Here is a 16,221-nt window from a genome sequence, read left to right as displayed (position 1 = left end):
AGATTGAACCTTTTTAAATGGAAGAGAAAGTACTAATCTTTAATTTTTGTTTTTCTTTAATGCCAGAAAACTCTGAAAAAATATCCCTTCAGCTTCATTTAGCTTTAACTTCAAACTCATCTTGGGTTCAGTGTCCTAGCCATTTGGAACTCATGAATCAATGTAGACATATAAACATACGTGTGGATCCCCGGGGCTTAAGAGAAGGATTACATTATACAGAGGTATTGGGGTAGCTTCATTTATTTTAAACTTTCTTTACCTTTAAAATGTTTAAAAGTACTTTATGTGGCAGTCCTTTTCCCCATTAGTGTGAATTAGACAAGGGTTGTCCTGCATGTATTTATTTAGGCTATTTGCCATTAATCATGTGACCTGAAGCAGAAAATTAATCAACTTGTGCTTAAGACCTTTAAATTTTCATATTAGATTAATTTATTCTATGAATAGATTACACTTTTTCCTTTTTTCTTTGTTTAATTTATGGATACCGAAACATTAACATGCTGTTTTTTAGGTATGTGGCTATGATATAGCATCCCCTAATGCAGGTCCTCTGTTCAGAGTTCCAGTCACCGCAGTTATAGCATCAAAGTAAGTAACACGTTACCTGTACAGTAACAACTGACCCTTGAACAACACAGGTTTTAATTGTGTGCGTTCACTTACTTGTGAATTTTTTCAATAAATGCCTGTACTTACACTGTTTTTGATTCGTAGTTGGGAGTCCACAGGTGTGGAAGGCTGACTCTGCTCTAATCTACACCATTTTATACAGGGGCTTAAGCATCTTCAGATTTTGGTACCCCATGGGTTGTCCTGGAACCAATCCCCTGTGGCTACTGAGGGACAACTAAGTTTTGGGGGAATCAAAAGTTGTACATGGATTTTTGGCTGCTTACAGGGTCAACACCCTTATCACTATGTTGTTCAAGGGTCAACAAATTTTTTTTAATGGTTACTTATGACAACAATGTGAACTTCTAAAGGGTTAATTGGCAAGAACTAGATAACCAGGCTTTAGTTCTGCTCCTTGCTCAAAGTTCAAGTGGCACATAGTCAACCATGTTAGTCCTTGTTCACTGTGAGAATAAGTGATGACATCTGTTCTGTGCCCCTGCATTGAAACTGCCTTCCACCAGGATGCCCGATTCAGAGGACCTCTTAGTCTTCATCTTGTCCAATCCCTCTGAAATATTAATATATGACTTCATTCTCTTCTGGTCCCACTCCATTTTAATCCCCTTGTCTCTGGGATTACTGTTTTCTCCTGGTTCTTCCACTTTTCCAGTCACCTGCTGTTTCCAGACTCTTCACTTTCCATCTTGTCTTCCACCTGAAGCCAAGGAATTCAAGGCTGATCATATTGCTTCCCATTTAAATATATCAGTGGCATGTTCAAGGACCAAGTTGTGCTCCTTAAAATAGCAAACAAGGATCCTTTATAAACCAGTGTTTCCTGTCATTTTTACATACATCATATTCCATGAGGTCACAGATGCTGACACTCCGGGCTTCCTCAGGACTGGGTTGATTTCTGTGCTTCGGTTTCCTGTCTCTCAACCACCAAGCGTGTTCCTGGTCATCCCCAGGGGAAGGGAGGCCCTTCTTGCTGCTTCCTAATGCTTTTTACATGCCTGTAACACAGACTTCAGCAAATATATTGTCATTTTTTATTTAATTTGCCCACTTACCCACCCATTTGACTGTGAGCCCACTGAAGAAAACACAGGAACTGTATCTTACATGTTCAATATGGAGCCCATTTTACAGTATTTATACAAAACAAATTGTTGAGTAGAATAAGGACAGGATTGAGATTATGTGAGTATTGGAAACAATAGAAAGTTCTAAGTTAACAGTTTTTATATAGAATTAGTTACCTGGTAAATATTAAATGTGCAATAGTCTCAGCCTATACGAAACATAGGATGGAATTGAGGAGGTAAAAAGTGACGTACACATGAAAAATTCCAGGACAGCTAAGTTCTCAACCTTATGTTTTCTAGAAGTCCAGCAGGAGCCTAGACAAAGTAATGTATAAGATTCAGGCAACAGCTGAGACATTATCTCCTTCAGGAAGCTTTCCCTGGTCCCTTTGCATGAACCAAATCTCTTCTAACACTTCCTGTCTACCAAGAACGTGTTGCATTAAATGTCTCAGGTGGTTTTTCTGTCCCCTCTCGATTATTTGTGGCAAAGGACTCCTAATAACAATGCCTTATATATAGTAGGCTCTCATTAAATTTTTGTCACACTGACTAGAATTTGTCCTTAGTGTGTACTTTAGGTTTTCATAGTGGGTAATATACATTAGACCTTTATGTGTCATTGACTTCTTACAAAAATGCTATGAAAGTAGATTTTTTCTTTACTGTGTCATTATGCTTTGCAAACATTTTGAAACTACAAAAGGGGGTTTATTTAATAGTAGTAGTCTTAGAGCTACAATCAGTACCAATGACATAAAAAATTACCTTTGGTTGTAATATTTAGAGCTCTCTATAGCCCAAATTCTGATAATTGGAAAAATTCTATGAATGAAGCACAATTTCTTTAATGAAAAAAGTGAACTTGCTTATTGTGTGTGTATGTGTGTGTATGTGTATCTTATAGATTATAAAGCAGACAGGTAAAAAGTAGAAAAATCATTTATACTGGGCTAGCCAGAGTTTATCTCTGCTAATATGTTGCAAAAATGAGATTGTATTATGCACACTGTTTTGTAACCAGCCTTTAAGTATTAATTTCTAATGAACTATTAAAATCTAGAGTACTAGTGGGCTTATAATTAATATAAAGCCTTTTTTTATGAGAGTATCACATTTAATCAATAATTTATATTAATTTTCAGAGTAAATGAATCCTCACACTATGATCTAGCCTTTACAGATGTACATTTTAAACCTGGTCAAATTCGAAGGCATTTTATTGAGGTTCCTGAGGGTGCAACATGGGCTGGTAAGTAAAACTAAAGTCTATATTGAGCACTTATCTTTCTGTACATTCTATCTCTTTTATGATTATGACTATATAACAGGGGTCCTCAAACTACGGCCCGCGGGGCACATGCAAATACAAATATTGTATTTGTTCCAATTTTGTTTTTTTACTTCAAAATAAGATATGTGCAGTGTGCATAGGAATTTGTTCATAGTTTTTTTTTAACTATAGTCTGGCCCTCCAACGGTCTGAGGGACAGTGAACTGGCCCCCTGTTTAAAAAGTTTGAGGACCCCTGCTATATAAAGTTCATGTATTTGTAATGCATATTTTCCTCATAACAATATACACTGAGTGGCCAGATTATTATGACCACCTGACGTTTGTAGGCAAATTAGCTATAATTTCCCGCTGAAGTTACTTGAGGGCCAGATCATTATAAATGTCTGAATAGCACAACATACCTAAGTATCGTTGCTGATCAAGTTCATCCTATCATGTTGATGGCGTATCCCAATGGAGATGGCTTCTTCCAACAAGACAATGCGCCATGCCACGGTGCTCGTATTGTGCAGGAGTGCTTTCAAGAACATGAAGGAGACTTTACCTTGCTTAGGTGGCCCCCACAATCAGCAGAGCTCAATCCAATTGAGCATTTGTGGGACGAAGTTAAAAGAGCCATCAAGCAGCTGGTACCACAACTGTCAAATCTCACAGAACTGGACAGTGCTATTCATCAGGCATGGTGTCAGATGACTCGCATCTCCTTTCAACATCTCGTGGAGTCAATGCCAAGAAGAATCGCCGTAGTATTGAAGGCAAAAGGTGGCTCAACGAAGTACTGATGGGGTGGTCATAATAATCTGGTCACTCAGTGTATATCTGGCACTCTAGATTTGCTAGTAGATTTTAAACTTTTTAAAGATCTGTTATTATTTATCATTGGCTCATACATCAGATCAGGCCATCTTAATGTTTTAATATTCAAGATTTTAACTTAGTTTAGCATAATGCCTTACCTGTTAGTGATTGGAGTTAGAGTTGCATTGTTGAACGACTCTGGCTGCCATGCATGTAGACAGAGCCCCTTGGAGATATATAACGTTACGCTCTGATGAAATGTACACTAATCATTTTAAAGAATAAAAATCTACAGTTAATACTGATTCTGAAATCTTTTTGATGGTAGATGTTAGTAATTATAATGCCCTAATTGTGACTTGTTTAGGCTGGTGTTGAAAATAATTAGTTGTGTTTTTTTTTTTAATAAAAAGTTATCAGATGATTCAGAATGGAAAGAGATCAGAGCATTTAACAGTCTCAGATTAGAAATGTACTACAGAGGGTGGAGGAAATGGGGAGATGTTGGTTGAAGAGTACAAACTTTCAGCTATGAATAAATTCAAGAGATTTAATGGTGACTGTAGTTAACAATACTGAATTGTATACTTGAAATTTGCTAAGAGAGTAGATTTTAAATGTTCTTACTATCGAGAAAATTGGTAACTGTATAGTGTGTGTTAACTAACCTTATTGTGGTAAACATTTCATAGTGTTTAAGTACATCAAATCCTCAGGTTGCATGCCTTAAACTTAATGTTATTTGTCAATTTGATCTCAGGCAGGGATGGGGCTAGGGCTAGGGCAGTGGTCGGCAAACTGCGGCTTGCGAGCCACATGCGGCTCTTTGGCCCCTTGAGTGTGGCTCTTCCACAAAATACCACGTGCAGGTGCACACATACAGTGCGATTGAAACTTGGTGGCCCATACGCAGAAGTCGGTATTTTGTGGAAGAGCCACACTCAAGGGGCCAAAGAGCCGCATGTGGCTCGCGAGCCGCAGTTTGCCGGCCACTGGGCTAGGGGGTGTCAAAAAGAAAAAAAAGTACTACAGATGATTCCTATTTCAAATAAAACTTACTGTTAATAACATCAGGTTTTGTATTATTAGCAATTGATTAGGTTCACAGAGCTCTGTGCCAACTTGACCTTGTGAACCAGAGAATTAAGCCCTGCTTAGTTTCCTGTATAGGAGTGGATATTCAGTAGATAAGCTGCTGATCCTGCTTCACAGTGATTTGGGCTTACCTCTACCTCGGAATAAAGCTGAGCGTATGTAGTTCTGACATTATCCCTTCTAGAAGCAAATAGAATACAAATAAGCCAAGAGGGAGAGACTAGGAAAAAATATTAATGAAGTTGAATAGATACTAATGAAATTTAAGCATGATGACAAAATAGAGGTTTCTAAAATTAAAATCCTCTATCAGGAATTACTTGGCTTTCTACTAAAAGAAGAGGAAAGGTTGAGCTTAGCAGAGGGGAGAGGGATTTTAAAAGGTGCCTGATTAGGATAATTGTGTGTCCACCTATGGAAAGCTTGCTGTTTCCTGGCATTTGCAGCATAGTGGTTGTTTATTTTAATCCTGATTTATTTATTTTCCATAGCTGAATCTTCTGCCCTTTCAGCTTTATTAATACTCTATTGAGTCTTTGTTTTTAAGAAAATATGCAAATTTCATTTGAATATATAATTTGATTATTGATATATTATTTCCTAATAAGTGGGCATTCTTAAAATCATTTTATGTCCATTTTGAATCTTACCAGTATAAAATTTTGCTTCTTTTTTATTTTAGAAGTTACAGTGTGTTCTTGTTCTTCTGAGGTGTTGGCTAAGTTTGTTCTTCATGCAGTACAACTTGTGAAGCAAAGAGCATATCGAAGCCATGAATTCTATAAGTTTTGTTCCCTTCCAGAAAAAGGAACTCTGACTGAAGCTTTTCCTGTCTTAGTAAGTTTTAATTAGTAGTTCGAAATCCTGAAACAATTTCTCTTCCCTTTTGGTGTGGATAAGTATTTGAATTTGAATTTGATTTTATAGTTTATATTCAGAGTTTTTTTGGGCTCTTTATTTTGTTAATGCCAAATAAATGAAGTAGGAAGATAAGTAATCTAATTAGGATACGTGAGATCGAGTCTGAGGTAAATATTAATTAATCTCTTTTTAACTCTTAAATAATTTAGTCAAAGAAAGTGCTGGTCTGACAGATACTCTTGCCTTGCATTGGGACCCTGACTGATAGTGTGTCTTTATCCCACTGTAGATTATTTCCTTATTTAAGACAGTTCTATGCATCACTTAAGTTATTTTATTACTACCCATGAGGTTAATTTGCTTTCTAGGTGAAACTGCTACTGCTTCTTACAGAAACTACTTCAAATATGGCAGGTCTTCATTCTTACCCATAGTGTTAGAAATAATGACTAGACCAGTGATGGCGAACCTATGACATGCGTGTCAGAGGTGACACGCGAACTCATTTTTTTGGTTGATTTTTCTTTGTTAAATGGCATTTAAATATATAAAATAAATATCAAAAATATAAGTCTTTGTTTTACTATGGTTGCAAATATCAAAAAATTTCTATATGTGACACGGCACCAGAGTTAAGTTAGGGTTTTTCAAAATGCTGACACGCCGAGCTCAAAAGGTTCGCCATCACTGGACTAGACCTTCCTCCATGGAAGGTGAATGTACTGACGTTCTGTCTTGAACCTGCTCGGTAGTTGGTCATATGATCTTGCCTATATCTTACTTTTCTGATTACTTTCACTTGTGTTCATGTATGTATCAGTGTCATGATTCATCTTTAAACTTTTTAATATACTGATTTCTAGGAAACGTAATTTAAAACTGAGCACTGGGAAGTTTTTGCTTTTCATTATTTTAATAGGGGGGAAAATTTAAGTAATCATAATTTCATTTTGTTTTGGTTGCCAGGCAGCTTGGAGCCTGAAATTCATCTGTGGCTATTGAATATGCCTTATAAAGCTGTAATACCCTTTCTCCTATCATTATTTTTCCTTTGGTCCTAGGTTTTTATTCCAGTTTGTTTTCACCATTATTTTATTGTATATGTTTTCAAAAGCTGCTGCAGATCTTTTATGACAAGCAGTGTAGGATTATGAGTAAATAACTGTATGTATTTAAATGCCTGCACTATATCTCTGCAACTGTAATTTCCATAACTCCAAGCACAGTTAAAAGTTATTGTGTTCTCTTGCTTTACAAGTAGGAAAAGTTTGAAGGCATAGAATTGCTTTGAAACATCTACCATTTATATTCTGTAATTTGAAATAAAATGAGAACATTGAGCATATGTAGTTCTGACATTATCTGAGATTATTTATACATTTGTAATTATTTTTCTTTGCAGAGTGGGAAAGCAATTGAATTCTGCATTGCCCGTTGGTGGGCTAGTCTTAGTGATGTCAATATTGACTACACCATTTCTTTCCATGGGATAGTGTGTACCGCTCCTCAGTTAAACATTGTGAGTTCCACATTTTCATTATTTTTAAATTCAGTTGTTTATGTTATTGAAAAATAATCTCACTAGTTGAATTTATACTTCATTGGGGACATTACCAGTAGTTCTTAAAATAACCACAGGTAATTTAAAAGTAGTCCTGTTTATGGGTGCTTACCAACTTTGCATTAGACATTTATTTTAGGTCTTAATATTGTTATAAAATAGAGTTTATTTTCAGTGAAGTTTGAGAAACTAATTTGATAAATATCCTTCATAGCATGCATCAGAAGGAATCAACCGTTTTGATGTTCAGTCCTCCTTGAAATATGAAGATCTGGCTCCCTGCATAACTTTGAAGAGCTGGGTCCAAACACTACGGTATCATTAAATGTTTTAGGGCTAAGGATGTTGAATATTAATGTGGTGGGGGGCAGGAGGATCTTACACTCTTTGAAGAGATAGTAATTTTCTTAAATCCATCTGAATGTTGGAAATGAAAATTCAGTTTATGACACTCTAGCCTCAATCCTGGCAGGTCTCTGAGGCAACCCCAGCAGTAGCTTCTAGCATTGTATAGCATGTATGTAAAATTTTCAGTGCACCCAGCAGGACCTATTCTGTGAGGAGTGAGCGCCACCTGCAGTCAAAACCTGTTCTTCAACACTGTTAGTGATTGCCACTCTAGCATCTAACATTGGGATCTGATTATACTAAGGACTATTAGTTGTCATTTGAAAATGTTTTTATTGTGAAAAGATTATCTTTATAATGTTGCAAAATTTATAATATGTATTGCTATGGTTCAGTCAATAAAGAATTAGGTAAGTTATTGATTAAAATATTATAAAGTATACTGAAAAGGATAGTATTTAGGAATGTGTATTTGTATCTTGTGATATGTTATTGATTTTGTTGATTATAGTTTTGTCTCATTAAATGAATTCTTGAATCAAATAACTACTCATCGTCTAATTACAGCCCACTGAGTGCAAAAACAAAACCTTTAGGATCAAGAGATGTTTTGCCAAATAATCGTCAACTTTATGAAATGATCCTTACCTATAACTTTCATCAAGTAAGTATCTTTATAATAAAGTAGACTTTTACAGTGCACTTTTGTGTTTTGTTAATGAATCAGAATTTAAAACGGGAGGATGATAAATTTAGTCTATGTAAATATGAAATAGAATCAAGTAATTAACAGTGCTTAATTTGGAATTATTCTTAGGGAAATTATGATTTGTAATAATCTAAGTACCATTCAAGTCTGAAGTCACAAATTCTAGTTTGTGGTGACCTGGCCTTTGAGCCTTAGTTTTTGTAATCACTGAATCTATTCAGTGGTACCTGGACAGTATTACCTGTCCAGTGGTTAGGTATCTCATCAATGCCAGATGCCTTCAGAGTATAGTAGTAGGTGGCCTGTTTGCTTTCTGTGAAGCAGGCTTTGGAGCAGTGAGACATTAAAACAATTCCTAGGTTGAATGAGTGATAAAGGTATTTGAGGCCAGTATAAACGTTGGATAAAAGAGTATGTAGGATCCATAGATTTCAGTAAAACTCTTATTGAAACATAATATTTGGTTTTAATTGGGAGATCGATTTCAGTGAATATAAAATTTCAGTTTTATAAAGAAAATACATGTTAATTTATTAATACAAATGGCTAGGTTTGTATTTTTAAAAGAGAAGTACCTGTTATCAGTGCCAAAATACCAGATGTTCTACATTTAAAAAATTGGCTGTCTCAAGAAAAAATTTTAATACTTTTGTTGTAAAAGTCTCATCAGTAACAGTATTAAAAATCTTCATTAGAAATCATGTGAGCCATGTCAAGTAATAATTCTTTATTTTTATAGCCCAAAAGTGGGGAAGTAACTCCAAGCTGCCCACTACTTTGTGAATTATTATATGAATCAGAATTTGACAGCCAACTGTGGATCATCTTTGACCAGAATAAAAGACAGATGGGTTCAGGCGATGCCTATCCACATCAGGTATGAAATTTGCAGTGATTTTAAAATTAACAAATTCCTGATTTCTCATTATGGTAATATTTGTGTTGTGTATTTTTAGAAGCTCAGTTGTCTGTTGTCGAACAGAATGGGACTATCTTTCAGCCATGTAGTTTAGCTGATTAAGTTTGGGGGTAGATGAAGGCAAGGATGACATAGGCACTACTGGCCAGCATAGTTTTTTGTTTTGTTTTTTTTTTTCTGCTTCCTACCCACTGCTTCCACCCATCTGAAGGTTGAAGGCAAATCTTCTGATATACTAGTAAGTGAGCACCTGGAAATGATCTTAGGTTTTAACTGGATAAAGAGCACTATGTAGCAGTGTCCTAGAACTTTCAAATTTATCTTTTCATTGGACAGCTGTGTATTGAGCACTTCCTGTATGCCAAGCACTCTGCTTGCACTATTGTATTGAAGAAAAAAACCTTTTAATCATAAATTACAGAAATTTTATCCCTGATTGAAATATTTCTACAAGGATATAAGGTAAATCCTATAACATTTATAATTTTATACTAAATAATGACAGTAACTTATGCAGGTGGGTTTTTTTGTTAGTCATTCAAGGAATGATTTCCTTTTGTTCTCAAAGCAAGTCCCAGTCACATCTCTCCCAGTACAGACTGGATTGTTGCAGAGCCATTACTTCGGTTGCTTTTAAAATCTCATCAGAAGAATACAGGTTAACTAGGTGGAGCATAGTAAATTTTATTCCTTAATCTCTGATTGCTGCGTCTATCAGCAATAAAGGGATGGGGCATTTTGGTTATAATAGAAAGATTACCAGTCATGTGTATACACATGTGTGTGTGTATGTGTCTTAGGTATTATATGGCACCTCAATTTTGCTAATTTTGCAAATTAGTTTGTTTTATAAATTCTTGAGTAACCATGAACTAGAAAATAATAGCTTTTCTCAGCCTGGAACAGACTGATGTAGCTGAGACTATGGGAGTAACCTGTAGTTGGAAAAATGAGGGCTTGGGAGTCAGACCTGCCTTCAGCTCCCTTGTCCTTTACTCTGTATGTGACCTTGGACAGTTCACTGATGTCCCTGGTCCTGCTTGCTCACGTGCAAGATTGAGATTGTTTTTTTGCGTATGTAAAGGTGTGTGTAGTAACTTGTGCTGTACCTCATCTGCAGTTAAGCACTCTAAGTTGTAACTGTTCCTGTTTATCCTCTTTCTATAATTTCTGTTTACTTGGCTAAACTTTACTTTTTCTAAATGTTGTTTTTCTTTTTTTAGTATTCGATGAAACTGGAGAAAGGAGATTATACAATTCGTCTACAGATTCGTCATGAGCAGATCAGTGAATTGGAACGTCTTAAAGATCTTCCATTTATTGTTTCTCATAGGTTGTCTAATACCTTGAGCTTAGATATTCATGAAAATCATAGCCTTGCACTTCTAGGAAAGAAGAAATCGAGTAATTTGACACTACCTCCCAAATATAACCAGCCATTCTTTGTTACTTCCTTACCTGATGACAAGTAAGTGAGGTCGTTGCTTATACTTAATGCCCACCTTGCACACTATATTCTATTAATGTTAGTTCATTACCTTAGTAAAATAGTATGTTGTGATTTACCATTTTATACTAAGGTTATTTGTCCCTTTGACTTTTGAAATCTTAACTATGGAAATTATTTCAGAGTGTAATGATTTTGTCCCCTTTTCCCCCACTCCTAATTATCTTTGTGAAATGTTCTCTTTTTTTCTCTCTCTTTTGAATCTTCTTGTTAGAATACCTAAAGGGGCAGGACCTGGATGCTACCTTGCAGGATCCTTAACATTGTCAAAGACTGAATTTGGAAAGAAAGCGGTAAGTACTAGTTTTGTTTTGTTTTTTACACTGAAATTACCTATTCTAAAATTTCCCTTTCTTTTTTTTCCCTCCATGTATATATATTTTATTGATTTTTTTACAGAGAGGAAGGGAGAGAGATAGAGAGTCAGAAACATCGATGAGAGAGAAACATCGATCAGCTGCCTCCTGCACATCTCCTACTGGGGATGTGCCCGCAACCCAGGTACATGCCCCTGACCAGAATCAAACCTGGGGCCTTTCAGTCCACAGGCCGATGCTCCATCCACTGAGCCAAACCGGTTTCGGCTCCCTTTCTTTAAAGATGGGGATTAATCCCACATTTCAGAATGGGTAAAAGAGAAGATCTCCCTGGCCAAAATATGTATAGTCGTCCCCCCCCCCCCAAGTTACTAGTAGAGATCAATTAATATTTTGTTGTATTTTAAAATATTTAGTATTCTTGTTCCCAAGTATAAGTTACTCTGGCCCTGAATCTGTCCTACCTTGCATGGCTAATATACTTGAATTTTCCATTAAGTCAAACTTACATCTGATTTAAACTTTGCTTAAATGAATGGGTGGCTTCTTAAAACTAGTCAGAACAATTATTGCTAATTAACGATATTTTTCACACTGTACAGACCTTTCTCTTGTTCAAATTTTATATGATTATGTTGATAATTATAAGGTGTTTCTTTTGGCATTGCCTTTTATTTTGGAATTTCAAAATTATGGGATTTTTTTGTTAAAAACGTTTTTCTGGTTGTTAGAGAAATATTATAGTTCAATAAGTAACTCTTAGCTTTTCTATCTTTTCATTACAAATTTATTATGAGAGAAGTGTTTATATAGCTCTGTCACCTTTTGTGATATCATTTTAGCTCAGTGCTAGTAAAAGTTGTCATTCTTACAGTTTTGTATTTCTCTTTAGCGTTAATTAGTTCTTACAAGCTAAGCCTACTATCCAATGCTGGAATCTAGAAATGCTGTTATCAGATGAATAGATCTCATACATATTAACAAGCACACTTATTTCTTGTCACTATTGAGCTAAAAATCATTTATTTGCTGTCATAGAGGCATAACTTGGGAATTTTGTGCTTAGGAAAAGTTGTTTTCCCTGACATTTCTTGAGTCTCATTTCAGTTTATACTATGTATTTATATATTCTTTAGTATGATTTGAAGTGAATGAGTTGTTAATTGTACTGGAATTCATGGATGCACTGATTTAAGAACTAGTAGTCCTTTCTTGTAGACATCATTTCCTGGGTAGCGTGGCCACTTCCTCCATGGGGCTTCAACAGTGAGGCTTCAGTGATGATGTTCACACCCAGATAACTCTTCTGAAGTGTCCACTTCCTTGTGATGAGTATGACAGAAGAGCATTGTTATTAAATGTATGCTTTTTAGCAATTCAGAGATAGTTACTACTTCCTGGCTGCAGTTGTGAAATTATAAACATCTGGGATTAACTATAGTTATTACTTATCAGGGTAGATTTTCTTGAGAGAGAGCAAAAAACTAACACTGTAAGTTAATTATATTTCCCAGCACATTATTTATTTATTACTCTTCCCTCAGTAGTTTTGCATTGTTTATGATTTTTGGTAGTTGGGAAGGTTCATTTTACTTCTCTTTGACTTGAATGATGCTTTTTCTATGAGAGCATGGGTGTATGTGATTGTTGTGATGTCCTTAAAAATCAGACTCTGTAGACTATCAGCTAAATTTAATATTTCCAAAAGTGTTTTGATAACTAATGAATTTTGCTCTACTGAATTTTTGAAATAAGTTGAAAAACATTCACCCTTAAGAATATCACTTCAGTGCATTTTTATTTTTTAAAAAATCAAAGTGGCAATGTTGCTTTATTTAAAAGCATGCCATCTTGATCACAGACAAGACCCTTCTAAGTATGTGACACATACAGGTGGAAAGTAAACTGGGAGAAAATTATACAGAGGTGGTGTCTCCATCCTGTGTAGATGCATGTTTTCTTACAGAATGTTGTTCTAACTCCCAGGGGCAGTCTGCAGCAAAACGACAAAGAAAATTTAAAAAGGTACTGATTGTCAGTTCTTTAAAAAGATGTCTTAAAGCCTTATTTGCATATTAGTTAAACTTTTTTTCTGTCACTATTATAAATCCTTTAAAAACAATCTCTCCCTTAATCTTTCTTTAAGTTCTGCAGTATAGTGCCTTTAGCTTATCAGTGTTGACATACTGCTTTCCTAAAGTTACTTTTCTACCATAAATTGCTAGAGGACCCCTGTTTTATATGTACATAGCAAAAAATAATGCTATTTATGTCTTACTACAGATAAATAATAGTATTTTAAATTTTGCATATCTAAAATCTTATGTAGAGAGAAATGAAACTTTTCGGCTATATAGGCCAAACAATTATTTTTAAAGTCTAAAAAACATTCTTAAATTGGATGATTTGATTAAAAATATTATTAAGGTATTTCAAGTGAAGTTGATTCCTTGCTCTTGCATCTTCTTAGTTCTTAAAGGGCAGAGACAAACAGAGCAATGGACAAAGCAGGAACAGAAATAAGGACTGTTGACCCAAAATTAAAACTTATACTAAGAGCATAAGCAGATTTTCAGGCCATAACTAGTAAGTAATCTGATCAACTTTTCTGCAACTTATTTGACAATCTCTGATTGACTACTAGAGCCAAAGTTAACTCAAAAAAGAAAAATTCTACTTCAGGTGTACTTTAGAGAAAGGGATACATATTCAATGAGCTCTCTGGTGAAAACCTGCTGACATCTTTTAGCATTTAGTAATTTTTCCCATTCAAGCTGGAAGCATTGCAGTGGGAGAATTAGTACTTTAAGGTATGAACAAAAGACACCTTTTATTTCTTAATTCAGAGTGATATGAAACGGGCTCACCATTTTATAACAGGTTAAATTCCTTTATAAAAAAGACCTCTGAAATGTCCGTATTATTATGTATCGAAAAATACTTTGTTCAAACAGAGTACACTACTGGTAATCACCTTTCCAGGTTTAAAGAAAAATAAAATGTGCTTCTCCATTGACCAGTATTTCTTAACTGAAATTCTTGATTCATTTGTAGGCTATAATATTCATTTAATGAAACATCACCAGCATTAAAACAGAAACAGAATAAAGTAGGAAATGTCAGTTCACCAGTCTGATAAAACTAATTTCATGTTATCTATAGATTGTTTATCTTTGGGTCAATGTGAAAATAGCTTGCCAGCCACTGTTTTAGAGAATGAGGAAAAGGTATTCTAGGAGCCCATTAAAAATAGAAGATACATATCACAAAGGCAAAGATTTTTTTTCTTCTACCTGTTGTATATTTTGGTTGAGTTTTGGGGGAGTTTTGATGGGATTTTGTTTGGATTAGGATATGAATAGAAAACTATCAAATGAATAGAAAGATTATTATTATTACTTGATGGTTAGTAAAGCTTTGTATAAAGAACTTTACAGCTAGAGTACCTCTTCCCATTTCTCTCTTCAGTGCAAGTATACAGGAAGCTCCGATTTTAAAAATAATTAGTATTATAGTTTTATAGTCACAATACCAAAATATATTATTAACTTATTGCCTGAAAAAAAATGCCAACTAGGTTTTTCTGTGGACTTTTTCTTTGGGTTTCAGTGACTTTGTGTGAAGGTATTACAATTTTGAATTTAGTTAATAATTTAAGAACTAAGGAAATTGGTTTTTTACTCCAAATTTTAATGATGGTATGTTTTATCAACCAAAGAATAGTTACTGATTATGTGGGTATGTTTTACTTTCTTAATAATACTGTTCAGTTCAAACACTGTTGAAATACTTTGTGAGCAGAATAGTAAATAAACCCAAAAACTTACTGTTAAGTATCCACAATAGAGCACTTTAGCATTTCTGCTCTGAAGATTCTTTTTGACTATGTGTTAAAATCATAATACTTCTCAAGGTTTACTGATACAGAATCATTTTTATTAAATTGACCCCATGCTAGGTCCTTAGAAGCAAGTTGTGAAAATACTGTCAAAAAGAGCAGATGACCGTGATAAACCAAATGAAAAATAACCTCATTTTTCTTTTGATTAAGAATTAAAACTACCATGTTCATAATTCTTAGTAGTAAACATTCTTGTCCTGATATACTTTATAGGATTATATATTAACATTTATAATTTCTAATTTGATATATTTAAAAATATAAAAGGCTGGTTACAAAATCTTGATCTCTGCTCCTCCCTTCCCCCCAAATCATTCATCATAAACTTTCCCTGTCTCTTTTGTGCTTTTAGTGATAGTGTATGGTTGTTGTGATAAAGGGTTTCTTCCTATTTGTAGATCTTTGTTAAGTTTATTGTTAATCATAAATTAACTTTAATGGATTGCTCATTTTAAATTCAGTTCTATTTTCTTTCTTCTGTACTAAAACAAATACCTTTCCTCTGAGCTTCAGGGGAGGAATTGGCTCGCAACAGAGGCTGCCCCTCTGGAAGTTTGTGTCTCCCTAATCAGGCGAGGAGGAAGGAAAATGAAGGGAGCTCACGTTAGGTTAGAGTGACTGTGGACTGCCTCTGCAGAAGCATGACCTCAGAGAGAATAGGAGAGGAATGGTTGGAAGCCATCCATAACTTCAATCCTTAGGTTTGTTGTCTTTGTTATACAGATAACACTGACATCTGTTTGGGTAAGAACTTGGTGCTAAATCATCAACTCAACTTTTTCAGACACTTTAACTTGGTCTTGCACAGGGCAGTGCCCACCAAGGAAAATAAACCTCAAGAAGGAGAAAAGGGTGGGTGGCAGGGCCAAGAAGGAGGTAGCCCCAACAAAATAACTGCTTTGTTTTCCCTACCTCATACTTCACATGCAGGCTCTGGGCAGAGAGAGAGATGGATGGTTATCCTATCTAATAAAAGAAAAACATGGTAATTAGCCATACATCCGCTACCCTTCCCATTGGCTAATCAGGGCGATATGCAAATTAACTGACAGCCAAGATGGCAGCCGGCAGCCGGCAGCCATGCACTGAAGCAAACAGGGAGGCTTGCTTGCTCCAGTGACTGCGGACTCCAACGTTCCCCGCCTGACTTGCCGGCCTCTCAGCTGCAACTCTAAGCAACTATGTTGCAAATATAGAAGC

The 16,221-nt window shown here is 35.3% G+C and overlaps 1 protein-coding gene across 4 annotated transcripts in view; it reads left to right on the top strand.

Moving 5' to 3' along the window:
- TPP2 (tripeptidyl peptidase II) overlaps positions 1-16,221 on the top strand; it is an 83,969-nt gene that overhangs the window by 51,078 nt on the left and 16,670 nt on the right. For 3 of the 4 annotated variants that reach the window (XM_005858186.2, XM_014528233.1, XM_014528236.1), the window contains exons 14-24: positions 67-224; positions 518-594; positions 2,855-2,961; positions 5,581-5,735; positions 7,162-7,278; positions 7,535-7,635; positions 8,236-8,332; positions 9,117-9,254; positions 10,520-10,764; positions 11,018-11,096; positions 13,107-13,145. In XM_005858186.2, coding sequence (XP_005858248.1) covers positions 67-224; positions 518-594; positions 2,855-2,961; positions 5,581-5,735; positions 7,162-7,278; positions 7,535-7,635; positions 8,236-8,332; positions 9,117-9,254; positions 10,520-10,764; positions 11,018-11,096; positions 13,107-13,145 — 1,313 coding nt within the window. The remainder of the gene's footprint in view (positions 1-66; positions 225-517; positions 595-2,854; positions 2,962-5,580; positions 5,736-7,161; positions 7,279-7,534; positions 7,636-8,235; positions 8,333-9,116; positions 9,255-10,519; positions 10,765-11,017; positions 11,097-13,106; positions 13,146-16,221) is intronic. The other variant, XM_005858187.2, reaches the window with a different exon arrangement.

Source organism: Myotis brandtii, unplaced genomic scaffold (assembly GCF_000412655.1).
Source record: "Myotis brandtii unplaced genomic scaffold, ASM41265v1 scaffold116, whole genome shotgun sequence".
Classification (NCBI taxonomy): Eukaryota; Metazoa; Chordata; class Mammalia; order Chiroptera; family Vespertilionidae; genus Myotis; species Myotis brandtii.
Note: the sequence above shows the minus strand (reverse complement) of the source record. Positions and strands in the feature narration are given on the sequence as shown.